At 42.1% G+C, this 27,869-nt stretch overlaps 1 protein-coding gene across 7 annotated transcripts in view; it reads left to right on the forward strand.

Annotated features, from left to right (window-relative positions):
• TJP2 (tight junction protein 2) overlaps window positions 1–27,869 on the forward strand; it is a 151,171-nt gene that overhangs the window by 93,507 nt on the left and 29,795 nt on the right. For 5 of the 7 annotated variants that reach the window (XM_053574590.1, XM_053574625.1, XM_053574581.1 and 2 more), the window contains 8 exons: window positions 11,854–11,907; window positions 14,745–14,869; window positions 16,550–16,652; window positions 19,131–19,761; window positions 24,401–24,504; window positions 25,133–25,286; window positions 26,846–26,954; window positions 27,063–27,196. In XM_053574590.1, coding sequence (XP_053430565.1) covers window positions 11,863–11,907; window positions 14,745–14,869; window positions 16,550–16,652; window positions 19,131–19,761; window positions 24,401–24,504; window positions 25,133–25,286; window positions 26,846–26,954; window positions 27,063–27,196 — 1,405 coding nt within the window. In that variant the 5' untranslated portion in view covers window positions 11,854–11,862. Of the gene's footprint in view, window positions 1–3,482; window positions 3,917–11,853; window positions 11,908–14,744; window positions 14,870–16,549; window positions 16,653–19,130; window positions 19,762–24,400; window positions 24,505–25,132; window positions 25,287–26,845; window positions 26,955–27,062; window positions 27,197–27,869 lie in introns of those variants that run through there. The other 2 variants (XM_053574572.1, XM_053574609.1) reach the window with 1 other exon arrangement.

The following is a 27,869-nucleotide window of genomic DNA, read 5'->3' on the forward strand; positions in this document are numbered from 1 at the left end:
CCTTCCCTGGCCCACTTGTCCAGATCAGGTGCTGGCTCCATGGCACTTCCTGAGGACAGTGCTGTTATGTTTGCTCTTTATTTGATCCTTACAAATTGAGGATCAGAGCACATTGTCCTTGGTAAATATATGTTGAATGAATGAGTGAAGAATTAGTGATGGCTGGCTTGGCACCAGTAGCTCAGTGGCTAGGGTGCCAGCTACATACACCAGGGCTGATGGGTTCAAACCCAGCCCAGGCCTGCTCAACAACGATGACAACTGTAACAAAAAAATAGCTAACAAAAAAATAGCTGGGCATTGTGGCAGGTGCCTGTAGTCCCAGCTACTTGGGAGGCTAAGGCAAGAGAATCACTTAAGCCCAAGAGTTTGAGGTTGCTGTGAGTTGTGATGCCACGGCATTCTACCCAGCCAGGGCAACATAGTGAGACTCTGTCTCCAAAAAAAAAAAAAAAAAAAAAAGAATTAGTGATGGCATTTTTGCATTTCCATGCCCATGATAGCATTTTTCACAATAGCCCAAGTATCCATTGATGGGTGAGCAGATAAATAAAACATGTCATGTACATATAGGGGGAAATTATTTAGCCTTACAAAGGAAGGAACTTCTGATACATGTTTCAATGTGGGTGAACCTTGAGGACATGCTACATGAAGTAAGCAAAACACAAAGACATATATGTTTTATGTATGTGACGTATCTAACGTAGTCAGATTCATAGAAGAGAAAAGTAGAAGGGTGATTGTCAGAAAATGGTGGGGAGGGGAGTTGTTTAATGGGTATAGTTACAGTTTTGCAAGGTGAAGAGAGTTCTGAAGATTAGTTACGTGACATGTGAATATCTCTTCCTGCTCCTGTAACAAAATACTTGGAACTGGGTAATTTATAAAAAACAAGGCATTTATTTGCCTAGAAGAGCAGATCTGGTGTCTGGGGAGGCCTGTTCTCTGCCTCCAAGATGGCGCCTGTTGCTTCATTCTCACATGGAGGAAGAGGTGGGCTGGCAAAGTGTGCCCCCCTTCCCCCCAGCCCTCTGTAAAGGCACTAATCTCATTCCTGACGGTGGTGCCCTTTTGATGTAAGCATCTCCTAGAGGCTGTCATAGCTCACAGCAACCTCAAACTCTTGGGCTCAAGTGGTCCTCTTGCCAAGTAGTTGGGACTACAGGCACCTTCCACAATGCCTGGCTATTTTTAGTTACCAGAATCTCGCTCTGGCTCAGGCTGGTCTTGAACTCCTGAGCTCAGGCAATCCACCCACCTCAGCCTCCCAGAGTGCTAGGATTACGGGCGTGAGCCATGTGTAACTTTTGACTTCCCTAAAAATATAACTAATAGCCTGCTGTTGACCAAAAGCCTTATCAGTAGCATAAACAGTTAACACATTTGTGTATGTTATATGTATTATATACTGTATTGTTATAATAAGTTAGGAAAAAGAAAGTGTGAAGAAAATAAGGAACAGAAAATACATCTCTGTTCATGAAGTGGAAGTGGATCATCATGAAGGTCTTCGTCCTGGGCGTCTTTATGTTGAGTAGGCTGAGGAGGAGGGAAAAGAGGGCCTGATCTTGCTGTCTTGGGGGTGGCAGAGGCAGGCGAGGCAGGCAAACTCAGTGTAGCTTTTATTAAAAAGAAGACATTCATTTGTAAGTGGACTTACGCAGTTCAAGCCCATGTTGTTTGAAGGTTGCCTGTACTCAGAGATGGTCAAGATGGTAAATTGTGTGTCTTTTTTAGCACAATTAAAAAGAAAGGAATTAGTATTGCCAGAAACTGACTTCTGGAAAGCATGTAAAAAGATCCAGAACTAAATTCTGCCTGTGACTTCTGGGCAGTATTTGGCCAGGCATGGTGGCTCATGCCTATACCCTAGCACTCTGGGAGGCCTAGGTGGGTAGATTGCCTAAGCTCATGGGTTGGAGACCAGCCTGAGCCAGAGCAAGACACCGTCTCTAAAAATAGCCGGCCATGGTGGCAGGTGCCTTGGGAGCTGAGGCAAGAGAATTGCTTAGCCCAAGAGTTTGAGGTTGCGGTACTCTACCGTGGTAAGAAAGTGACACTGTGTCTCAAAAAAAAAAAAACAAACATCATGGTAAGCTCAGGCAGTACTGTCAGAGTGAAGGAGTGAGCTGGCCCCAGCTGCCCGGGTTCTCTCTGTTCTCTACTCCCAGGACCCTGTGAGCCAGCCCCTGGGAGGAGCCTGCCTGGTGTGGAGGGTGCCTGCTCAGCTCCCACAGGTCCTCCTTTGTACCCCCTGCCCTCTCCAGTGTGAAATTTCAAACAAAAAAATGACATTCATTTTCCATCCTGGTTAGCTGTTAAACACTTAATGAAGAACTGTACTGAAAACTTGTTCTTATCGCATCCTAGGAAAGCACGCGAGCAGTTTCAAGAGCCCATTCAGCACTGGCATGAACACTTCTTAAAGGTTGCCTTATTCTTGCTGACCTTGACCCTCTGAGGCAAGATGGTTTGGGGATTTTTTGTTTTTTTTTTTTTGAGACGAGAGTTGTTGTCACTATGTTGTCCTGCCCTCGGTAGAGTGCTGTGGCATCACAGCTTTCATATGAAAGCTATAAATTAGTTTCATAGTAGGGCTGAGTACATTGGATACTTTTTCTTCCATTCTTGAGATACTTTGCTAAGAAGAATATGTTCCAGCTCCATCCATGTGAACATGACAGAGGCAAAGTCTCCATCTTTCTTTAAGGCTGCATGATATTCCATGGTGTACATATACCACAATTTATTAATCCATTCGTGGATTGTGGGCATTTGGGCTTCTTCCATGACTTAGCAATTATGAATTGGGCTGCAATAAATGTTCGGGTACAAATATCTTTGTTATAATGTGATTTTTGATCAAAACTCACTTTCTTGCCTCTTCTGTTTCCTATATGGTCCTCATTCGTGATTCAAATGTATATACATCTCAATCTCAAATCAGATAACACACTCTACATTTGCAAACTTCTCAGCCCAACCCTTAAGTAAGTAGTGTGCACTATGGTAGCAAGAAAGACCAGGGGCTCCCCAACACCAGGCTTTTGAAATCCCAACCCCGGGTATCTAGCCCCAGATATCCCACAAAATCTTTATCAGATGGTCAGAAACTTAAATTTGCTTCTTCAAGCCCCTTCCCTAGTGGTAAAGACAAAAAAACAGATGCAGGACTCTTTGTTATTCTTTTATCTGCTAAGTTTATAGAAAGGTTGTAAAGTAGAGAGAACTGTGCTGAGCAAGCACTCTGTCCCTGAGTTGGCTCTGAGCCTTGCCAACTGCCCAAGTCTTATCTTCCCCTGGTTATCTTCAAGGATGTGAAACATTTTCTCTTCATGCCTTTTCATTTCTCTGTAACATTAGCCATTCAGTTGGCCTGAAACATTGCCAATTCATTTCCATCCGGCTTATATGGCGTGTGTGTGTGAAGGTCTATATTGTATAAATAAATACTTTTCTAAATCTCCTTTTCCATAGTATTGCCCTGAAATGTCCCGTTGACTTAATAATCTCTACTTAGATACTGAATCATTTGATTCGCCTGAAAGAAATAGCTGATGCTCTAGTTAGTTCCCTGGGAAGGGAGAGAGGGAGGAGAGAAAGCTAATGTGGTGGTGGTGCAGACCCAGACTGCTTTCTTTTTCTCCTTACAAGTGGTGCTTTTCAAAGCGTTTGGCGTCTCTGCTGTATGGATGTGTCACTGTGCAAGATGACAACAGGGTTTGCTGGGAATGTGGGCCACTATTGTATCCGCCTTACGTAACCACGTGGAGTGATGGAAATGGGTGAGCAGCCGGGGATGTAGGCGGTAGCCTGCCTGGCCCAGTGATCTCCAGAGGCCATGAAGACTGCTCAGGCCCTCCACAGGATGTGGATCCAGGCTGTTACAAAGTTGGGGAGATGGAAAAGCCATGTGAGTCCTCTGCAAGCTTTCCCTCCTTTCCTTTTCCATCCTTTCTTTGCGGAAAGGGAGGGGGAGCAAAACCCCCCTCACAGTGACTCCTTTATCCTCAGATTTATTTGTGTTTCTGGCAGCTTTCTGCAGCAAATTGTGAGGTTGTAGATTGTGGTCAGTGGTGGGTTTTTAAAATTCTTGTCTTCTGTTTAGCAAACCTGTGGGGAGACCGATAGCCTCTTGCCGGATTTGTAGATCAAAGGCTGATGTTTTTCCTGAGTTGGGAATCCGCAAGCAAGCGTGGTTTTGATTCCTCCATAGAGTTTAACATACTGCTTTGTATGTTTGTGTTTGAGAATTTCTTGTTTTGGAACAAAACTTTTTGCTTTCTTCTTCTGCAGCAATCCGTGTTTTTTTGTCTAGGTTTCAAAATTATAGGAAAAAAAGGTTCAGATGTTCTTTTTTTCCTTTTATAGTTTGAGCTTATGCAGTACTGCAACATGTATGACTTGGCACTTTTATTTAGTATGCAACCTGCAGGCGTTTTTGATTAATCTTTGGTTTTAGCTGCAACCTCTGACACTGGGAAGCAAGTTGTCTGTTGAACGTGAAGATGTTGATATCTGCTTTGTGGCTGGTTTTTTAACATGTTTCTATGTTCTTTATCTAAAGTATGTAGGATTTTTATGTATTTGGCCAAGGTTTCTTAAAGGAAAGAAGTTTTATTAAAAGTAGATGATTAAAAAAATTTTAAGTAACTATTTTCCCTAGACTTATCCCACCAATACCTTCCTGTTAACACCAAGTTTCTTATTTACGGTGGAAAGATGAGCTCACTTTCCACTGGATCTAGGAATGACTTGTTAGCATATGGAGGGGGTTGTCATTAACACTACTTACATGAAAGGTGAAAGTGATAAGGACAAATGACGAAATCGAAATCGCATCGAGGGTCCTCCTGGTGAGTGAGTTGGTGCTTGGGTTGAAAAGGAGCCTTGGGGTTGTCCGCACCCTCTGCTCCCAGACCTGACCTGCATCTGGACCCCACCTGCTTCCTGTGCCCTTCTCTGTCTCCTTTGCGCCTCTCAAATTACTGGTACCCCCTCTGATCTTGCTCTGGCTCCACTCAGAATTACTACACTCTCTTTTCACTTACGCAAAATCAGAGCGTGTTAAAAATTTGGTATTAGGTATACCTGTACTATTCTGTGTGGGTCAGTATTGGGTCCTTCACCAGGAATCAGCATTAAGCTCAGTGTTCACCCACTCACGTCCCTATTCATTGCATTTATTACCTATTTGGTACCCATAAAAGAATTAAGTATCCGAATCATAATAATTAATACTGTGAGCCCATCACACATTAACACAGACCCTCCCTGACCCCACACTACCTCCTTCCCAGGTCACTTTATGCTGAGTTTTGTGTTTTTTATTGTTTTGCTCTTTCTTTGTAGTTTTTTTTTTTAAACATTTTAATTTTTTTTTTATTATTTATTTTTGGTTGTTGTTGCACTTTGGGCGGGGCCGGGTTTGAACCCACCACCCTCAGTATATGGGACTGGCGCCCTACTCACTAAGCCATAGGCGCCGCCCTTTCTTTGTAGTTTTTCCCTGTGCACGCACACGCACACGTGCACACAAGTGCATCCCTAAATAAAAGGCTAGTTTTGTTGTTGTATTTTTTTTACTGTAGTAAAAACACATAACATGAAATGTGCCATCACCTTAAGTGTACCATCAGTAATGTTAAATATATTCATGTTGTGAAACTTTGTTTGCTTTTTGGACTACATGAAAATAGCACAGTGTACAAATTCTTCCGGAATATTTTTCACTTACTATATGCCTGAGATGCGTTCAGGTTGTGGTGATGTGATGGTGGTTTTTGGTGCAGTGCAACGTTGTATTTTAATAATATATCACGATTTATTTTTCAAATCTGCTCTTGCCAGTTATGTGGGTTTTTTTCCAGGTTATGGCTGTTAAGAACGTTGCTGATGTGAACAATATACATGTGTGCTTATGTACAGATTTGCACATTTCTTTTATGCCTTGGCCTGGGAGAGGAGTCACTGGGTTGTGAGAATTATTACCTTTAACTCTAATATACGTGTCCTCTTCTTGTGGCCCTGCATGTCCAGCTCCTCAGATGCTGACATTCATGCAGGAAAGGTCAAGTATGGATAGCAAGTTGGAGGAGCACAGCTGAGCACGGCCCGGGTGGGGTCAGAGCCTGCTGGCCCGGTTTGAATGGCGCGAGCTCAGCTCTCAGCTAAGCTGCTGCACACTGGCAGCCAGTCCCCAGGGATACCCTAGAGCTGAGGAATAAGAATAATTATGCAGAGTGCTTTGTGTTTCTGGAAAGATAATGTATGAATGAGGCCAGGAGGACATGCATTGGTTTGTATTTTGGATCCACTCACGGTTAGTTCTATGTAAACTTCACCTTTGTATGGGATACATTCACCCATGTATCCCAAGTGCCACAAACCACATGCTTGGTACACAGTGGATAAATGTACTATGAATAAATATTTTTGAATGAATGAGTGATTGAATGAATGAAGTGTTTTCTGTGAGACTTTTGCAAAAGGTCCCGGTTCTATGGGCTAAATACACATAGTTTACGGTGTATTTTTAATGTTCAAAGGAGCTATTAAAACTTATTTTTATTTCAATTTCCCCACCTCAAGATTTTGTATTTACCACTTAGTTTAGCACAAAATATATTCTTTTAACCTTATGTTTAAGTGTAGTTAATGGTAATGTCTACCTGTTAACCACAGGTAAGAAACAACCTCTTAGTCTGATCAATTTAGTATCAAGTAGCTGAGCACTGGGAAAGTTAAAGCAAGACCTGCTTGATTATAAATTTGATTCATCCCTGTTGGTGGTGATAATGGTAGGAGATTGATCCTCTTTGACAAATTTAATTCAAATCTCCTTTGCAGACAGCACAGAAATACTTAATGTGTGAATTAGGGAAGGACTGTGAATTTCAAAAGTCAGATTCATTCTAATTGAGCAACATTTTAAAAATAAAATTTTGTAGCAACTCATTTGACTAAATGATTAAACAAAACTTCAAATCCAAAACTTTTTAAAGAGAGTTTGCAGTTTTTATATTTAAAATAAAAATGTATTTTAAAAGTAACGTACTCATAAAAATATTCTGTCATATTTTTTGGAAACTTAATAGTTTGGGTTTTTTTTTTTTTTAAGACAGTGTCTTAACTCTGTGGCCCTGGGTAGATAGAGTGCTGTGGCATCATAGCTCACAGCATCCTCAACTCCTGGGTTCAAGTAATCCTCTTAGGAAAGCACATGTGCGTGAAAGGTCATTTCTAGGTGGTAATGGCTTGGTATTACTAAGGCCACATCTAAACCTGAAGGTGGCAAGGAGTTAGGAAAGTATACTATGGAAAAAGACAGGTGACCAGTTGGATTAACTACGGGAGTTCCATTGGGTTTGTGCATTCTAATTTCCTTTAAGAAAACTTTTTAAGGCTTGACACCCTTAGCACAGTGGTTACAATGCCAGCCACATGCGGGTTCAAGCCCTGCCTAGGCCAGTTAAACAATAACTGTAACAAAAAATATCCCCGCATTGTGCTGGGTGCCTGTAGTCTTAGCTACTTGGGAGGCTGAGGCAAGAGAATTGCTTAAGCCCAAGAGTTTGATGTTGCCGTGAGCTGTGACGCCATGGCACTCCACGCAGGGCGACATAGTGAGACTCTGTCTCAAAAAAAGAAAAAGAAAACTTCTTAGAAGATATGAAACTTTATTAAACCCTTGGAAAACATTATACTGTTGCATGTTGGAAAATGGTATTTTAGACATAGATAATATTACAAATGAGTACGTGAAGGGAGGGGTAGCTTAAGGATTACAAATGTCTCTTTGTACATGTAATCAGTTATAGCTACTCAAGAGTAAGGTAGTTTATTTCCTTCTATACAAACAAAATTGCTTCTGCTTGACCCTTTTTAATCAAAAGGAATAAATTATCTGCTCCAATATATTATTAGTTGATACAATTGCCTTTTGCACTTAGCAGCCTTTGCCCAAGCCTAAGAGTTTGTTAAGTAGGGAAAACATTATTATCTGAATATTTTTCAATTCTTATCTCTCTCTTTTATTAGTATCAGTGCAGGAATGGCAGATTTGATTTATAAAATTTTTTTTAATGGGTTCAGCACCTGTAGTTCAGTGACTAGGGCGCCAGCCATATACACCAAAGCTGGTGGGTTCGACTCCAGTCCGGGCCTGCCAAACAACAATGACAACTACAACCAAAAAACAGCCGGGTGTTGTGGTGGGCGCCTGTAGTTCCAGTTACTTGGGAGACTGAAGCGAGAGAATTGCTTAAGCTCAAGAGTTTGAGGTTGCTGTGAGCTGTGACGCCACAGCATTCTACCCAGGGTGACAGCTTAAGTCTCTGTTTAAAAAAAAAAAAAAAATTTTTTTTTAATGTAGAACAACTGGATAGTTTTTCTTAAATTATTTTAATTTGTTATATAAATTCAGCAAAGCCTTTTATTTATATACTTAAATTACTTTGCATTCTTATGTTTTTAGTATGCTTTATTAAAAGACATAGCTGGATCTTCTTGTTTTTAATTCAGTCTGACAGTCTGGTTTTCTAGCACTTATTATGATTACTTGTCTATATTCTTCGATATTCTCTTCTACAGTCATAGTTTATGTTTTATATTTGCCCTGTTATTTCTACTTGTCCTTTACCTTCCTTTGGATTATTATTTTTTTTTTTCATTTTATTTTTCTCCTTTGCTCTTTTGAAACTTATGTGCTCAAATTATTCCCTTAGTAGTTACCCTAGAAAACTGAATATATAGATTTAACTTAATGAAGTTCAAAATTAATTAGTAATTTTATCCTGGTCCTATGCTCAGCACGTTGGTTCTATCTTATTTTTAACTCTGACAGATTATACATTAGTATTATTATAGTTGCATATAGTCTGTGCATTTAGGTTTACTCACACTGGCATTTTTAGGCCTTCTGGGATTATTCTCCTTTTTTTTTTTTTTGCAGTTTTTGGCCAGGGCTGGGTTTGAACCGGCCACCTTGGCATATGGGGCCGGCACCCTACTCCTTTGAGCCACAGGCACCTCCCTTTATTCTAGTTTTTTAAAAAATTTTTTCTGCTCTCTCAATCCACAGATACTGTTTTAACTCTGGTAAGGATACAGTTTTAAGTACGGTCTCCTTCTTTTCTCTTTCCTCCTCGCCCTCCCTCACCTCTGCCTCCTGTCAGTTCTGTCCCCCCCAAAGCCTTGGCTGCTCCTCCCCCATTCCCCACGCCACCCTTCTCCTCCATCCCCCCTCCCCCCGAAATATTATTGTCCATGAAACTAGTCCCTAGTGTCAAAAAGGCGAGGAAAGATCCCTTATGACACACACCAGATAATTTCTTCACATTTGTCTTTGAATTCGTTGTTTTCAGCTGTGTGTGTGGTATGTGGTGGAATCCATTGTTCATACAACTTCAATTATGTTTTTTTTACTTATAAAAATTATATTTGATGCTTTTTCAGATTGAGTCATTTTCGATGGTCTCTTGTTATTTCATCAGACTCAATAACCCCTTTTAATTTTGACACATATTATGCGTATTCTTTTTTGTCTGTGACACCGATTTTTCTAGTCTTTGATCCTTCAGTTTATGTTACTTTTAACTCTCACCCTGACTTGTATATGTTAGATTGTGAACTCGTTTTCCAGACACACTGTCTGGGGTCCGTGGCAGGCGGTGTTGAGTGTGTGCCTTGCAGAGTGTTCACATGTGGCAGTGCAGTGCGGGACCTCGGTGACTGAGAGTGTTGTAGGGGAGTGTGGTCACATCCACGATACTAATTTCAGTCTCAAATCCATGTGAGTGTAGGGCTGGTGGTCGGATTTCTCCAGGGAGCTATTTTAGTTATTTCCACTCTATCTACAGCCAAGGATGGGACAGGCAAGTGTCCCTGCTTTCTCTGTGTGGTGGTATTTTCTTTCCTAATAAATCCACTTGGATCTGATCTCCCACCCTGTTCGGAGCCTCAGCCTGTTGTTTAAGTGCCTGTTTTGTTACTGACTTGTCTGTGGTTTGAGCTTTCTTGGCATTTCTAGCCTTCTCAAAGCAGCCTGCATTTAATGGATTGTATTGTTTTTAAAATAATACTGTTTCTAGATATCTGTTCTGGAATATTGTCAGAAATGGAAGTCCCAGTCTATTTATGAAGGCATTTTCATCTTTCATACCCAGCGATACTGATGGAGAAAAAGCCCAAAGATCCCACAGATAACCCAGTTTACACCCTATGATACAGCCAAGGACATTTTGTGTGTGTGTGTGTTGCCCTCAGTAGAGTGCTGTAGCATCACAGCTCACAGCAACCTCAAACTCTTGGGCTTAAGCGATTCTCTTGCCTCAGCCTCCCAAGTAGCTGGGACTACAGGCACAAGAACATTTTTTATATAAACACAGAAAGCTTGCTTGATAAGGGGAAGTAAGGGGTAGCAGTTAAAAAAAAATCTGTTTGAAACTAGATTTTTAAAATTTTTGGATTAACATAGGATACATGCAATTAGGCTACATTGTTTGTGTTTTTAAGGTAAAGTCCCAGCTGTGGTTGAGTCCTTGACCTGCTATACTTCTACATTTTACCCAATACTTGGAAGCTTACTGAGCCCCTTGCTCCCTCTTCTCCCTTCTTGAATTTGTTTTTCCTCTCATGTGGTTGTTCATCTGCTAGTTTCAAATTAGTGAATCTAGATTTTTTTAAAGGAATTTTACAATGACAGTGTTTTGGAATGGTAATAGTAAAAGGGCTCAGCACTTAACATTTTATTCTTTTTAGGGTCTCTCACTGTGTATTTCATTAATTTTCTAGTTTTATTTCTAGTCATTTCATTGAAGGAGAGCCTGTTTGAAAATAGGTAGCATAATGAAGGAATATTAACTCTTTCTGGTATATGGAAAGTGTGAGCTGAACTTTATATCAAGGCATTTTGAATTTTTATTTTATTGAGACAGTCTCAGTATGTCACCCTCCGTAGAGTGCTGTGGCATCACAGCTGACAGCAACCTCAAACTCCTGGGCTCAAGCGAGTCTCCTGCCTCCATCTCCCAAGTAGCTGGGACTACAGGCACCCGCCACAACGCCCGTCTGTTTTTTGGTTGCAGCTATCATTGTTGTTTGGTGGGCTTGGGCTGGATTCGAACCCGCCAGCTCAGGTGTATGTGGCTGGTGCCTTAGCCGCTTGAACCACAGGCACTGAGCCCCGGTTACTTTTTTTGTTGTAGTTGTCATAGTTGTTTTAGCTGGCTTGGGCTGGGTTTGAACCTGCCAGCTTTGGTGTATGTGGCTGGCACCCTACTCACTGAGCTACGAGCACTGCCTATGATTTTATTTCTATTTATGTACATATGTATTTATTTTTTGAGACAGAGTCTCTCTCCATTGCCCTGAGTAGAGTGCTGTCATGTCAGAGCTCACAACGACCTCAAACTCTTGGGCTCAAGCAATCCTCTTGCTTCAGCCTCTGGAGTAGCTGGGACTATTGATACAGGATTCCACCACTCAGGGCTGGAAATGCTAGGCAAGAATGTATGGTATTTTTCTGCACCTAAGGCCTGGCCTTAGTATTGACTCTCCATTGGTAAATGATAATCGCCAGATACTCTAAATTATGGTAAACAAAAAAGGAAACAGTCTTAATTACCTATGTGTACGCTTTCTTTTTTTCTCAGACAACCCCCAACTGTGTAAAACCTGTCAGATAGATTCAGCTCTTGAACTCCTGAGCTCAAGCAGTCCACCAGCTCCTACCTACCCAAGTGCTAGGATAATAGGCATGAGCCACCGTGCCCAGCTTTATAATTTTATTTAGCATCAAAATGTATGTTTGTGATTTTAATCAAGTTGGTTTTACTTTTTTTAAAACAGGCCCCAGGCATGGAAGAGCTGATATGGGAACAGTACACTGTGACCCTTCAAAAGGTGAGTTCTGACATTTCGTATATTCTACAGTCATGTTCTTAGTTTTGCAGATCATGGATCTTATTTATTTTTGCCCACACACAGGTTTTCTCCCTTGAGGTGGATGGTGCATTGTAGGTACTATCTGGCAATAATTATCTTGTTAACAAAGATTTGTGTGCTATTGTGTTTTGGGGGTAAGCTTTGTATCACATAGAACATTTTAGAGCTTGTTTCATGTGCTCGCCTATCTCTAGACGGAATAGATTATGATAGAAGAGAAAGAGAAGATTGAAAGTAACCAGCACTGTTGAAGGATGTTGAGGTAGCTTTTGCAACTTCTGTAATTTTAATTATATATATATACCTCATAACTCCTTCCGTGAGTTTGAAGTTCAAACTAAATTTGTTTTTTATTTTTATTTTTATTTTTTTAGTTCAAACTAAATTTGAAAAGATTGACTTGGGATTGGATTCTACCCTCTGTCCTCCTGATTAAATTAACAGGGGTTGAGTTAATTGAACTATAATTTTCTAGTTCCTTCTGTCCTCCCCCAAAAGCGAATGAAAGTAGAAGTAACACCACTTGTAAATATATTTTAGTTCTTTTTTTAAAAAGTCATTTTACAGGTGTTATTCTTCTTGATTAAATGAGGTAATACATACACCGCTTCCAATCCATAGAATCTGGCTTGTAATTGATGCTTAATAAATACCTATTAGCTCTTTTCCTCTTTATTCTTTTTCTTTTTTTAGACAGAGTCTCACTGTGTCACCCTTGGTAGGGTGCTGTGACGTCACAGCTCACAGCAACCTCCAACTCTTTTGTTCAAGCAATTCTCTTGCCTCAGCCTCCCAAGTAGCTGGGACTACAGGCATCAGCCACAGTGCCCAGCTATTTTTTTTTTGTTTTGGCAGTTTTTGGCCAGGGCTGGGTTTGAACTCACCACCTCCAGCATATGGGGCCGGTGCCCTACCCCTTTGAGCCACAGGCGCCGTCCGTGCCCGGCTATTTTTTTATTACAGTTGTCATTATATAGCTGGCCTGGCCTGGGCTCGAACCCGCCAGCCTTGGTGCATGTGGCTAGCACCCCACCCACTGAGCTACGGGCACCACCCTTTCCTCTTTATTCTGACAACTAAGTTCAAGGTAGTCAGGACAGGTGTTAGCCCCACTCTAAACAAGAGTCTGGGCCAGGAGTCTGTAAGTCATTTGTGAGGCTGACCTGGGTTTAGAACTGTACTTATGATCCTGAGTTCTTTTTCCATCAAGCTGCCCTCATGTCAGCATGGCAGTGATCTTCCTGGGTCCCACAGGGATCTTCCTCCTCCTCTGAATCCCTCTATTTTCTGTTACTTCCTAGAGGGGGGATTATAAATTCTGGCTCCTGAATTAAATGTTTGTTGAATTAATTCAGATAAAAAAAAAAAGTCACTGGTTAGTGCCCAGGTGCTCAGATTTTTGGATCAGTAATCATGGATTGTTTTCAGTTGATGGGTTTTGCCTGTTTGGGTCTTCATTTTCAGCTCTTTATCATCTTTCTGACTCCTCTGGTGCCCTTTACCCCAGTATTTCATATTCTCCATGAGGTAGGGATCCCCAGATTGGCAGACCTAAGAAACTTTTTTTTTGCAGTTTCTGGCCGGGGCTGGGTTCAAACCCGCCATCTCCGGTGTGTGTGGCCAGCGCCCTACTCCTTTGGAGCCACAGGTGCTGCCCGAGATGAGAAACTTTTTAGGCTTGGTGTAGAGCAGCAGTTCTCAACCTGTGGATTGCGGCTCCTTTGTAACAATGAAAATACATCCCGCATATCAGATATTTACGTTACAATTCATAACAGTAGCAAAATTACAGTTATGAAGTAGCAGTGAAAATAATTTTATGGTTGGGGGTCACCACAACATGAGGCACTGTATTAAAGGGTTGAGGCATTAGGTGGCGTTAGGAAGGTTGAGAACCACTGGTACAGAGGATGGAGCTGCTGCTTTCTGTTGCCAAATTCAAAGCCGTGTGATTAATAGCCAACAACCTAATCTGTTTTGAGTTTGTCATTGTTTATAATTAGTTGGCCTAGTGGGCCCCACGTGGGAACTTTTCCTTTGGGGAAAAGTTTTTCTTTTATTCTCTGAGTAGATTTTTACATACTCAAATCCTGATTTAGGATTGATTATATAGTCACAGATACCCATATCATCTGGATGAAACGAGGCTTAGCTTTTTAAAACACTGAAATGAATTAGGATTATGTATTACTGGGTTCACTAGACCAATCATGGATGTAATAAATCTGTATTTCCAATCTTCTATGCATGTAGAAAAGGTTTAATGCTTTGCTGTCTCATAAGATCTCAACACTCATTTTGTGTTCAGATTTTATTCTGAAAATTCGTTTACTTCTTTTTTGCCCTATATTCAAATGAAACCATTAGCTCATCTAACTTGAAGTTAAAGGTATACTTTAAAAATAGAATTTTAACACATAGTCAGTTTTTCCTGAAGTCTTTCCAGCTCAGGCCAGCATGATACAAAGAGCTGGTGCTTCAAACAGCACATCCCTCTCTGGACAGAAGACATCATTTCTCATCCCTGACAGCTTCTAGTGATGACTCCGCTCTGTACTCGAAATCTTTTTTAGCTTTCACTGGCTGTTTGTTTTAGATAAGGAATTTCCCTTTATAAACCTGTCCGTTGACCATGACTACGCTTTCTTCTGTTCCTCATTTGTTTCTGTAAGCCCATCTGTTCCTGAATGGTCTCTGGTTATTGATTTGACCTTTATTTTATTGAGTGCTTGTAATAAATCCTGAAAGCTACTTATGGAAGGATTTTTAATTTCTCTCCTAATTCCAATGAGCAGGATTCCAAAAGAGGATTTGGAATTGCAGTGTCTGGAGGCAGAGATAACCCCCACTTTGAAAATGGAGAAACGTCGATTGTCATCTCTGATGTGCTCCCCGGAGGGCCTGCCGATGGGCTGCTTCAGTGAGTGTCCTCCCTCACCCTCCAGCCCTGCCACCTCCACTGCTTGACCCCAGACAGGTGGTGTTGGGGGTGTGCACTTTTTAAAGTTTAACCAAAACCCTTTTATATAGCATTCAAAAGTCTTCCAGGAGGAAATGAGGCCATAACACACTGTATTTGAACAATCCCCAAACCTTTGGGAACATATCAACTTTGGAGGGACAAGAGGAGAGCAGTTGTTTTCACAGGAAGATAGTTACAAACATCACTCCTAGATTTAGGAATCGTTTCTGAATATGGAGTTAAATTGGCATGCTTTGTCCAAGGCTTGCCTAACACTGTTTGTATTTGTTTTAATTTATATTCCTTAAGGATTTAATGAGGAAACAGTGGCTTAATGCTCATCTTTTTTTTTTTAGACAGTCTCACTTGGTAACCCTTAGTAGAGTGCTGTGGCATCTTAGCTCACAGCAACCACAGACTCTTGGGTTCAAGCGATTTTTCTTGCCTCAGCCTCCCAAGTAGCTGGGGATTATGGGCGCCCACCACAATGCCCAGCTATTTTTTAGAGACAGGGTCTTGCTTTTGCTTAGGCTGGTCTCCAACTCGAGAGCTCAGGTAGTCCACTCACCTCGGCCTCCCAAGTGCTAGGATTACAGGTGTGAGCCATAGCACCTGGCCTTGCTCATCTTATTTGTAAGAGGGATGTGGAAATTAGGAAAATTTATTATAAGAAAACACAAGTTTCCAATTGCCAGCATTCTTGCCTGAAGAGATAATGCTATTTTATTATATTTTTATTTATTTACTTTTGAGACAGAGTTTCACTTTGTTGCCTTTAATAGAGTGCTATGGTGTCATTGCTCACAGCAACCTCAAACTCTTGGGCTCAAGTAATTCTGTTGCTTCAGCCTCCTGAGTAGCTGGGACTACAGGTGCCCGCCATAATGCTTGGCTAGTTTTAAAGATGGGGTCTCCCTCTTGCTCAGGCTGGTCTCAAACTCCTGAGCTCAAGCTGTATATGCTCTTCAGCCTCCCAGAGTGCTGGGATTACAGGTGTGAGCCACCATGCCTACCCTGATAATGCCATTTTAATAGGCACATGCCATATTCCCATGCAATAACTGGTGGGGACAGAATCAAAAGTTAGCTGTGCGGTTGCATTGGTCAGATAGCTCAAAAGTTTGGGTTCTATTGCCATTTAAGGCCTCTACGGTCCTATTGAAGTAAGTAGTCTTTCATTTGGAGCACTGTAAAATTTAAAAGTAATTTTGGGGATGAGCCAAAGTGATAGGCTCAAAATTTCTATAACCTCAAAATTTCTTTAAGAATCTGAGTTAAGCTCATGACCTCTTTCCCTCCAAAAAAGCATAAGTAGCAAACCTGCTTTGGGGGACTGATCACAGAAATTCCTTCTAGACGTTGTCACCATCGAGTGCTTCCTGGAGTGACCATGTGGCTTGGGGAGAACAGGCGTCTCTTTCCATCGGTGGACACTCTTCATTAGACACTCTCAGAATGGAGCTGGAAGGCTCCCAGTAACTTTCTTCAGAGGAACTCAGACCAAGCTGACTGAGCCTTAGGAGCCATCAGACACTGAGCCCTTTAGTCAGCATTTCAGATTGATTTGCTGTTTCCATTTGTTCCTAAATATATAGATTGGAAATGTTTCACCAACCTCTTTGTATTTCTTGTTTACAGAGAAAATGACAGAGTGGTCATGGTGAATGGCACCTCCATGGAGGATGTACTTCATTCGTTTGCAGTTCAGCAGCTGAGAAAAAGCGGGAAGGTCGCTGCTATTGTAAGTTTGCTTTCGGCTTGCCTCAATAATGTTTTGTCTTTATGCCCAGAAGAAAATTACCACTTGCTTTTAAGAATTTGACAAAATTACGTAACCAAGGAACTGCTGCTGCTTTGGATCCTCAGAGCTTTTGGAGGGTGTGAAGATGTGTGTTTGTAATCCTCCCTGTCTTTCCTCAAGTCCTCCTGAGGCCCATGATTCTCTAATGTGAGTGAATTTGCCTTAGAAACCAGCTTAGGCAATTATTCCTTAAGAGAACTCGCTAAATTCAGAACATTGGTAAAACAGTGTTAATTTAGGAAAAAAAAATTTCAGCTCAAAAACTCAATTGAAAAGGCACAAACAAGATGGGTTTTGTCTTCATAGACTAAGTTTCTTAGAAGACAGTGGCAGTCTGTAGCATTCATTTATTCACTCATTCATTCAGCAGATACTGGCTGAGAATCACTATAAGCCAGATGCCACTAGTCCCTGGGGCCAGTCTGTCCTGCAAGAAGTATTCACTCCAGCTGAGCAGGTGGACACATAAAGCAAGAATTGTAATAAAATTCTCTTAAGTGTACTGTTCCAGAAAAGTTGAAAGATCAGTGTAATAAACATTTACATATCTTTGAAAGTGTTAGTATTCGGCCACCTTTACTTGATCTCTATGTATTTTATAAACATATATATTTTTGGTAAGCCATTTGAAGGAAAGTCACGCATGACAGTTCAATCCTGCTTTCTTCAGTGCACATCTCCTGAGAATAAGGACATTCATCCACATAAGAAAATAATAACTCCACAGTTTCATCTGATGCCCAGGCCATGCCGAAAGATGTCACTGATAGACCTTTTTTCTTCTCCATCCAGGATCCAAAATTCACTCATTGTATTTGATTGTTGTCTCTTTAGTTTGTATAATCGAGTCCTTCTTTCCCCTGCCCCTCCTGTGCCCCCCACTTTTTTAATGGCATTGATTGATTTTTTTTACAACTTTTTAATTGATGCCTAATAGACGTACCTAGTTTGGGGGTGTGTGGTAATATGATACATTCGTATAATTTGTAAAGATCAAATCAGCATACTTCAGGGGGCCCCATAGCTCAGTAATTAGGGTGCTGGCCACATACTCTGGGGCTGGTGGGTTTAAACCTGGCCCGGGCCTGCTAAACAAACAAACAAAAAATGTAGGGTGCCTGCCACATACACCAAAGGTGGTGGGTTCAAGCCCAGCCCAGGCCTGCTAAACACCGATGACAACTGCAACCAAAAAATAGCCAGGCGTTGTGGCGGGCACCTGTAGTTCCCAGCTACTCGGAAGGCTGAGGCAAGAGAACCGCTTAAGCCCAGGAGTTTTAGATTACAGTGAGCTATGATGCCAGGGCACTCTACCAAGGGCGACATAATGAGACACTGTCTTTAAAAAAAAGGCTTGGCGCCTGTGGCTCAAGCTGCTAATGCGCCAGCCACATACACTTGAGCTGGCAGATTCGAATCCAGCCCGGTCCTGCGAAACAATGATGGCTGCAACCAAAAAACAGCCAGGCGTTGTGGCGGGTGCCTGTAGTCCCACCTAGTTGGGAGGCAGAGCCAGGAGTCTCTATTAAGCCCAGAGTTAGAGGTTGCTGTGAGCTGTGATGCCATAGCACTCAACCTAGGCGGCAGCTTGAGGCTCTGTCTCAAAAAAAAAAAAAAAATAGCTGGGCATTGTGGCAGGCACCTGTAGTCCCAGCTACTCAGGAGGCAGAGGCAAGAGAATTGCCTGAGCCCAGGAATTTGAGGTTGCTGTGAGCTGTGATTTCACAAGTACTCTACTGAGGGTAACAAAATGAGACTCCGTCTCAATTAAAAAAAAAAAAAAGTCAGCATACTTCAGATATTCATCACCTTAAATATTTGTCTTTTTTAATTCTAGAAACATTCAAATTATTCTCTTCTAGCTATTTTAGAATACACAATAGATTGTTGTACATTGTAGTCACCCAATGGATCTTTCTAACACTAGGTCGTATTTCTTGTATCCAGCTGTACATTCCTATGCATTAATCAACTTCTCTTCATCCCCTCTCCCCTTTAGGCAGTTATATATAGAATGTCACACATTCTGGGTTTTCTTTTAGACAGAGTCTCAAGCTGTCACCTTGTGCTATGGCTTCACAGCTCACAGCAACCTCAAACTCTTGGGCTTAAGTGATTCTCTTGCCTCAGCCTCCCAAGTAGCTGGGACTACAGGTGCCCACTACAATGCCCAGTTATTTTTGCATTTGTTTATTTAGCAGGCCCGGGGGATTTGAACCCACCAGTCCTGGTGCATGTGGCTGGCACACTAACCATTGAGCTACAGGTGCCTCCAGCCCTTCTGTTTTCTTGACTAGAACCTTACTGAGTTGCCAGGGACACAGTTTTGCTCAATCCAGAACCAGGGCTCTCCTCACTGCATTCCGTACACTCAGTTGTGATTGTCCTGTGTTCACATTGTGTTTGTTTTGATGACAGGTGGTCAAGAGGCCCCGGAAGGTGCAGTTGGCCCCACTGCAGGCCAGTCCCCCGCTCACTCACAGTGACCGGGCTTTTGAGGTGATGGACGACTTTGACGGCAGAAGTTTCCGCAGTGGGTACAGCGAGAGGAGCCGGCCCAGCAGCCACGGGGGGCGCAGCCGCAGCTGGGAGGACAGCCCCGAGCGGGGGCGTCCCCACCAGCGGGCCCCGAGCCGGGAGCGCAGCCTCAGCCGTGACCGGAGCCGTGGCCGCAGCCTGGAGCGGGGCCTGGACCGGGATTACGAGCATGCCCGAGACTACGAGCGTGCCCGAGACCGCAACCGTGGTCGCAGCCTGGAGCGAGGCCTGGACCATGACTTTGGGCCACCCCAGCACCGGGACCGCAGCCGTGGCCGAAGTGTTGACCGCGACTATCGCCAGGACTACGACCGAGACTACGACCTGGCGTACAGCCCGGGCTACAGCCGCAGAGGCCAGCACGACGCCCGGTACCCGGTGGCCGCCAGCCGCGAGCATCTGCGCTCCCGCAGTCCCAGCCCTGAGCCGAAGGGGCAGCCGAGGCACGCGGGCCAGCAGGACCCGGACAGGCCCATTGGGGTCCTTCTGACGAAAAGCAAAGCAAATGAAGGTAGGCATGGTTGGTATAGGAAAAAAATACTGTAATGAAACAGCACTTAACACGTGCCCAGCGTTGACCTAGATGTCTGACATCTATTAGTTTATTTAATCCTCAAAACCACATCCTGAGAGATTTATTCTTGTATGGTCATTTTATAGACAAGGAAACTAAGGTGCAGAAAGCTTCACTGACTTGTACAAAATTGTGCCATTAATGGCAGAACCAGGCTCCTGAACTGTTGGGCTTTGAACCTCCAAGCCAGCTTCAGAACATGGGGTGGGGCCTGTGGCTCAGTGAGTAGGGTGCCAGCCCCATATACCGAGGGTGGCAGTTCAAACCCTGCTCTGGCCAAACTGCAACAACAACAAAAAAAATAGCGGGGCATTGTGGCAGGTGTTGTAGTCCCAGCTACTTGGGAGACTGACGCAAGAGAATCGCCTAGGCCCAAGAGCTGAAGGTTGCTGTGAGTTGTGTGATGCCACGGCACTCTACCAAAGGTGATGAAGTGAGACTGTCTCTAAAAAAAAAAAAAACAAAACAAAACATTTGTAATGACGCTTAAGAATTGCAGTGTAAGAACCATCCTGTGGGCTCGGTGCCTGTGGCTCAAGTGGCTAAGGCACCAGCCATGTACACCTGAGCTGGTGGGTTCGAATCCAGCCCCGGCTGCCAAACAATGACAGCTGCAACCAAAGAATAGCCAGGCATTGTATTGGGCGCCTGTAGTCCCAGCTACTTGGGAGATGGAGACAGGAGAATCGCTTGAGCACAGGAGTTGGAGGTTGCTGTGAGCTATGATGCCATGTCACTCTACCCAGGACGACAGCTTGAGGCTCTGTCTCAAAAAAAAAAAGAACCATCCTGTGTTCAGATTGAAAGGTGGACTTTGGAGAAGTTTTGAGAAAGAGAATTTGGCCCGAGACCCACTTCAGAGAGGTCTCATACCCATTCTCTTAAACACTCACCCTGGATTGTTGACTCAGCTAAGTGCTGCTTTTCAAATGTCTTCCCCTCCTCCCCCTCCTTCCTGTCATGGAAAGAAGTGCATCTGTAAGTGCATGCAGTTATGTATCAAAAATTTAAACACGTTTCATGGAATGGTGCTTACTCCGCTGCGTGATGTGGTCCAAAATGTTCCATTACGTTTAAAACCTGCTTGTGGGCCAGGTATGCTGGCTCGACCTATAATCCTAGCACTGTGGGAGGCCGAGGCGGGAGGATTGCTTGAGCTAAGGGTTCAAGGTCAGCCTGAGCAAGAGCAAGACCTCTTCTCTATTAAAAATAGAAAAATTAGCCAGGCATGTGGCAGGCACCTATAGTCTCCCCACAATTTATTTGGGAGGCAGAGGCAACAGGATCGTTTGAGCCCAAGAGTTTGAGGTTGTTGTGAGTTATAACAGCTCCACAGCACTCTACCCAGAGTGACAGAGCCTCAAAAACAAACAAACAAACAAAAACAAAAAAATCAAAACCCCTGCTAGTAGCAACTTAAACTAATTTGATTTTTTTTTTTTTTTTTTGAAGACTGGGTCTTAGCTCTGTCTCCCAGGCTAGTGTTCAGGGAGGCAATCATAGCTCACTGCATCCTCCAACTCCTACACTCAATTGATTTGAGAGTAAGAAATGGAGAAAATAACAAAAAAAATCAATGAAACTAAAATCATTGAAAAGATCTTTAAAAACAGTAAGTATCTAGGTAGACCAAGATAAAAGAGAGAGGATTCAAATCACTAAAATCATAAAACTGGCCTTGTAAAAATAAAAAAAATTATTATAGGCAAAAGTTAGATGAAATGGATAAGCTTAGATACAAAACATTAAAACTGAATCAAAAGAATACAAAATTCAGAAAATACAAGCTGAATACAAAATTCAGCTTTTTAAGCATCTATAACTATAAGCACTCAACCACTTTGCCCAGTTAACTTTTAAATTTTATATAGAGTAGGGGTCTCACTGTGTTGCTGAAGCTGGTCTTGAACTCCTGGCCTCAAGCAATTTTCCTACCTCAGCCTTCCAAAGTGCTGGGATTACAGAGGTGAGCCACCATACCTGGCCACTAAATGGATTTTAAGACCCACTAATGGACTGGAACCCACAGTTTAAGAAGACATACTCTATCCAAAAAGACTAAGTCATGACTGATCTTAGTAAATCTCCTCTGCTATATAGCATTTTACTCATTCTTGGCCGTTTTTTCCCCTAAACTTGGAAATCATTAAACCAAAGTTTTGCCACCTTTTGCTAAGATTATACAATAACTTAGCTATCACTGGATAGGGTTGCCTAAGAATTAATCTTTAAAGAAAATCTGACAGTAGGCAACGCATATATTTGATCCATTCCAAGGGCTAGCCATTACATTTCATGGGCACCACGTTGGCTTCCTTATAAATGTATTAGAAGCTGGTCAGCTGATATTTTCCTCTTTATTTAAGAAATGCCTATGTGCATACCAGTAGGTTTATTTGCAAACTTACATGTATAATAAGAGTGCGGGTTAGAGAAATTGTTGATAGTACCAGAAAGAAGTTATTATCCAAGCTCATCGTGGCCATGAGGTGATCTGACCATAGCAGGTTGTCATCCATGAAGGTTGGGGCGCTCTTTCCTCACCCCTTTCATGACTGTCAGCTTCCTAAATTTAGGGATGGGGATGGGCACTCCTCAACACTTTTAATTATTGTGGTAAGATCTCCCCCTGATAGGTATACTTACTTTTAAATCTGCTTCATACCTTTCCCAAATCGTAGAAAGTTTGTAATTAAAAAAATTTTTTTTTTTTCTTTCTGCAGTTTTTGTCTGGGGCTGGGTTTCAACCTACCATCTCTGGCATATGGGGCTGGCGCCCTACTCCATTGAGCCACAAGTGCCACCTGTAGTTAAAAAATTTTAAGTCAGAAAAATAATAAAAACATTTGTGCCTGTTTCTTTTTTTTTTTTTTTTTTGAGACACAGTCTCACTGTATCGCCCTCGCTAGAGTGCCATGACATCACATGGCTCATAGCAACCTCTAACTCTTGGGCTTACGCGATTCTCTTGCCTCAGCCTCCCGAGCAGCTGGGACTACAGGCTCCCGCCACAACGCCCGGCTTTTTTTTTTTTTGTCGTTGTTGTTGCAGTTTGGCCGGGGCTGGGTTTGAACCCGCCACTCTCGGCATATGGGGCTGGCGCCCTACTCACTGAGCCACAGGCACCGCCCATGTGCCTGTTTAAAAACATGCTAGATTATGGTAGCTTCCTAAAATTACCAAAATAAATCCTTAAAATACATAATTTTATAGGCTTAAAAAGTAAGATCAGCATAGCCTGAATAGCATTGAAAGTCTTTTAAAATATGCATACTTACTGGCACCCGTGCACAGTGGTTATGGCACTGGCCATATATGCTGATGCTGGTGGGTTCAAACCCAGCCCAAGCTAGCTAAACAATAATGACAACTGCAACAAAAAAAAAATAGCTGGGTGTTGTGGCGAGCACCTGTAGTCCGAGCTGCTTGGGAGGTTGAGGCAAGAGAATCGCTTAAGCCCGAAGTTTGAGGTTGCTGTGAGCTGTGATGTGACAGCAGTCTACTGAGGGCAACATAGGGAGACTCTGTCTCAAAAAAAAAAAGAATAAATATACATACTTAGTAAATAGAGGAAGTTTTTCTTTTCTTTCTTTCTTTCTTTTTTTTTTTTTTTTTGCAGTTTTTGGCCAGGGCCAGGTTTGAACCCACCAACTGTGGTATATGGGGCCGGCACCTTACTCCTTGAGCCACAGGTGCCACTCAGGAAGTTTTTCTTTTGATAGCAATTGAAAGTCCATAGGCCCCCCCACCCCCTTCCTAAAGCCGTATTGGTTTTAATTAAATGCTTTGCCAATTGGTGTGCCTGGCTTCTTTCCCCTTTTCTAGGCATTCTGAACTTCTTTCAATGCCAACCCTCACACAATTGTTACAGATTCCTGTGGGCAACCTTCTTGTCAGTAGAAACTGCCTAATAAGATGTGCTGAATTGTTTTCTCCTCCCCAGCATTTTATTTGAAAAGTGTTAATTTCATAGCAAACACCCTTTAGCCTTCACCTAGTTTTACCGGTTGTTAACATTGTCAGATTTGCTTTCTATTTTCTCGTTCTCCCTTTTTTGTTTTCCTCTCTGTCCTCTCTCTCACCCCCTTGTCTCTCTCAGAGAGTTTTTTGGAACCACTTAAGAGTAAGTTGCAGGCAACTCAGCCATTACCTGTAAATATTTCAGCAGTCATCTCCTGAGGATAAGGACATTTTCCTATGTCACCATAATGTCAGTATCACCTTGACAAAATTAATGTTACTATTCCTTTGATACAGTATAGTACATTTTCAGATTGCTCCAAAGTAATGAAACTCACTTGCCTTCCTCCATTCCCTCATTGGATAAAGGATCTAATGAAAGTTCATGCATTGTGTTTGGTTTGGGTCTCGATCTAGAACAGTCTCTCTCTCTCTCTTTTTTTTTTTTTAATGTCTGGACATTTTTTGAAAGAGTCCAGGCTAGTTATCTTACAGAATATCCCAGTCGCAAAATTAATGTTTTATGAATATTTTTAAATAGTCCTGAAAACCAGGCTATGTTTTCTGAACAAATTGATGACATATGTGTATGTTTGTTGATGTGTTTTTCTCACAGAGTATGGCCTCCGGCTTGGGAGTCAGATCTTCATAAAAGAAATGACCAGAACAGGCCTGGCAACTAAAGATGGCAACCTTCATGAAGGAGACATAATACTCAAGGTGGGCAGGCCAGGGGAGAGGGACTATCAACTACATGCTTGTGTTCCCAGCCTGCATTTCCATGTTCAAGTGTTAATGTGGTGAAACTTAGTTGCGATGGGGTCAGTTGTAATGCAGAGGCCACACAAGAGTATAGTGAGGTGTTTTTTTTTTTTTGGAGACAGAGTCTCACCGTGTTGCTCAAACTCTCCACCTTCGGTGTATGTGGCCAGTGCCCTACTTACTGAGCTATGGGCGCCAAGCCTATTTAAAGTTTAAGTTTCTATTCCCTAAACTAAGGAAAGGTGAGAAGGAGAGTTGGTGGTATAGGAATGCTGAATATTTAATAGTTCTTGTAAACCTCTCCAGTCAGGAAACATGTTCTAGTAGTAAACCAAACCGACGTCTTGAACTTGGAAGTGAAATAAATTAGCAGGGTAGTGACTTACACCTGTATTTGGGATGCAGGTGTGCAGGCTTATATTTAACTTAAAAGAGAATTCATTTTTATTCAGTCAGTCCTCCTAAAGCCCATGTCTGTTTGAGCATCTGAGCAAGGCTTTTATCTTTTAGACAGGCAAAATACGAATTTTGTACTTTCTGTGAACAGTCGTATTGCATATGATATTATCATTCTCCATAAATGCAGATCAATGGAACTGTCACTGAGAATATGTCGTTAATGGATGCTCGGAAATTGATAGAAAAGTCAAGAGGAAAACTACAGTTAGTGGTGTTACGAGACAGCAGGCAGACCCTCATCAACATCCCATCCTTAAACGACAGTGACTCGGAAATAGAAGGTAAAGGAAGAGGATTGAGAAGGTTGTTGCTTCTGCATTCTTTTCTTTTTTCTTTTTGAGATAGAGTCTTGTTCTGTGGCCCTGGGTAGAGTGCTGTGGCATCATCGCTCACAGCAACCTCAAACTCCTGGGTTCAGGTGATTCTCTTGCTTCAGCCTCCTGAGTAGCTGGGACTACGGGTGCCTGCCATGATGTCTAGCTAGTTTTTCTATTTTTAGTAGAGACAGGGGTCTCACTCTTGCTCAGGCTGGTCTTGAACTCCTGAGCTCAAGTGAGCCACCTTCTTCAGCCTCCCAGAGTGCTAGGGTTACAGGCGGGAGCCCCTGTGCCCAGCCTGCTTCTGCATTCATATCTCTCTTTAGCGTAGCCGTGCAGCTAGAAGTAAAATTTCTAATGAAAGCCTCCCTTTTCAACTTCAATCCCAAAAGATCAGTGTTTGGTTGTTATTTGCTTATTGGAATTAGTTTTCAAACTTATTGAAATGAGTTTTCCAATATGAAATTTTGGTGCACTTGTGGACTCCCAGAGGACTCTTTAAATTAGGCCACTGAAAGCAAGACTTCCTAGTAAAAAATGAACTAACCATATCATTTATACATTTGCTAATTGCTCGCTCTTGCACTAGTGCGGTTTTTTTTTTTTTAAAGAGTCTGTTAGTAATCTTGGACAACAGCTAAAACAGATAGACACTATAATAAAATCAAAATGGCTAAGGTTGTGGTATTCATTAGTTAGCAATCTGTGCCATCCCTCTTTAAAGACCTATACTCATTATTTGAATATGAATTACAGTTTTTAACTCTGTAAAAATGGCCAGTAAACATATGTAGTCATAGCATATCCTATGTAACCATCTACTGTTGCTTTCGTGCAGAAAAGCTTAGAAAATACTAAGTCCCCAAGTTGTAAAATAGGCTCTTGTTGATTTTTTTTAAAGAATGATTTTGTAAAACCTTTAAAATTTACTTTAGTTTTTAGCATGTCAAAAGTCACTGTTCAAAAAAAAAAAAAGTCCTTGTTCACTGCTATGGGTGCAATGCAAGAAAACAAAAGAAGTATAAAAAATAATCTGGGTATGCTAGGGGTTTATGGTTTATTTCCATGCTACTAAAGTGCGGTCCTCAGCCCCCAGCTGCCTCAGAGTCATCTGGGAACGTGATAGAACTGTAGGATCTTAGGTCCCACCCCAAAATGACTGCATCTTAACAAAACCTCCCGTGGTTTGTATGCACCTTTGTGTTTAAGAAGCACTAATCTGTTGGGTATGAATGAATGTTTGCACCTGTGATCCAGTAATTGAATTTCAACTCTTCAACAGCAGCTTTGAAGGAAAGTTGGATGAAAGAGAAATACACAATTCTAAATTCGGCTTCCTCTTTATTAATTAATACCTTCCCTTAAAACGATCAAGTGTTTTTCCAGGGGAAGACTATTAGACTAATGGCACATTTACCATCCACCTTTCTTCCATTTTCCTCGTTTCTTACAGAAAATAGTATAATTTCTGGTACATGTCTTAAATATTTGATTGAAAAGTCTTTTCTTATTTTTGAAACCAGATATCTCAGAAATAGAGTCAAACCGATCATTTTCTCCAGAGGAGAGACACCAACAGTATTCTGATTATGATTATCATTCCTCAAATGAGAAGCTGAAGGAAAGGCCAAGGTGAGAGGATGTGTTTTCCATTGCACATGTCACTGTGAAGATATGTTCGTATGTATTTGTGAATCTGTACCTTAGGAGACATTCACATTCACATGACCTGTGCTTCAGTTCAAGGGAGGACGCGCCGAGCAGACTGTCCAAGATGGGCGCCACACCCACTCCCTTTAAGTCCATGGGGGATATTGCAGCTGCGGTTGTCACAGAGACCAACAAGGAGCCCAGGTACCAGGAGGAACCCCCAGGTGAGGCTTTACGGCCGCTCGTTTTCAACAGTTGTGTTCAGAAATGTGGGTGCATACTTCTTTTTTTTTTTTTTAATTTTTTAAATTTTTTTTATTGTTGGGGATTCGGGTGCGTGCTTCTTAATTCTAGAGAGTGGCTAGAAGGAAACAGAAATGAAAAGTCATTCTTATGTATGGAAGAGGCCCTCCTTGCTCTTGCTGTCTTTCAGCATTGAAAAGATATAAGATTACAGCCTTTTCTGTATGCCATCAGAATTGGTTACATTTTGTCCTGTTTGATGAATTGCCGTCTTTTTTGTCTCTCAGTCTTAATCCCAACCTCATCCTCAAGCCCTTCCCCCACTACCGTACAATTACCATAAGTTTATGTACCTAAATATTTATAGGAAAATGGTACCATTATTATGTTTTATTTTTGTTTTGAGACAGCGTCTCACCATGGTGCCCTTGGTAGTGCCATGGCATCACAGTCACAGCAACCTCAAACTCTTGGACTTAAGCGATTCTCTTGCCTCAGCCTCCCAAGTAGCTGGGACTACAGGTGCCTGCCACAAAGACCAGCTATTTTTCGTTGCAGTTGTTATTGTTGTTCAGCTGGCCCAGGGCCGGGTTTGAACCCACAAGCCTTGGTGTATGTGGCTGGCGCTATAACCACTGTGCTACAGGCACCGAG

This window comes from Nycticebus coucang, chromosome 2 (assembly GCF_027406575.1).
Source record: "Nycticebus coucang isolate mNycCou1 chromosome 2, mNycCou1.pri, whole genome shotgun sequence".
In the NCBI taxonomy this organism is placed as follows: Eukaryota; Metazoa; Chordata; class Mammalia; order Primates; family Lorisidae; genus Nycticebus; species Nycticebus coucang.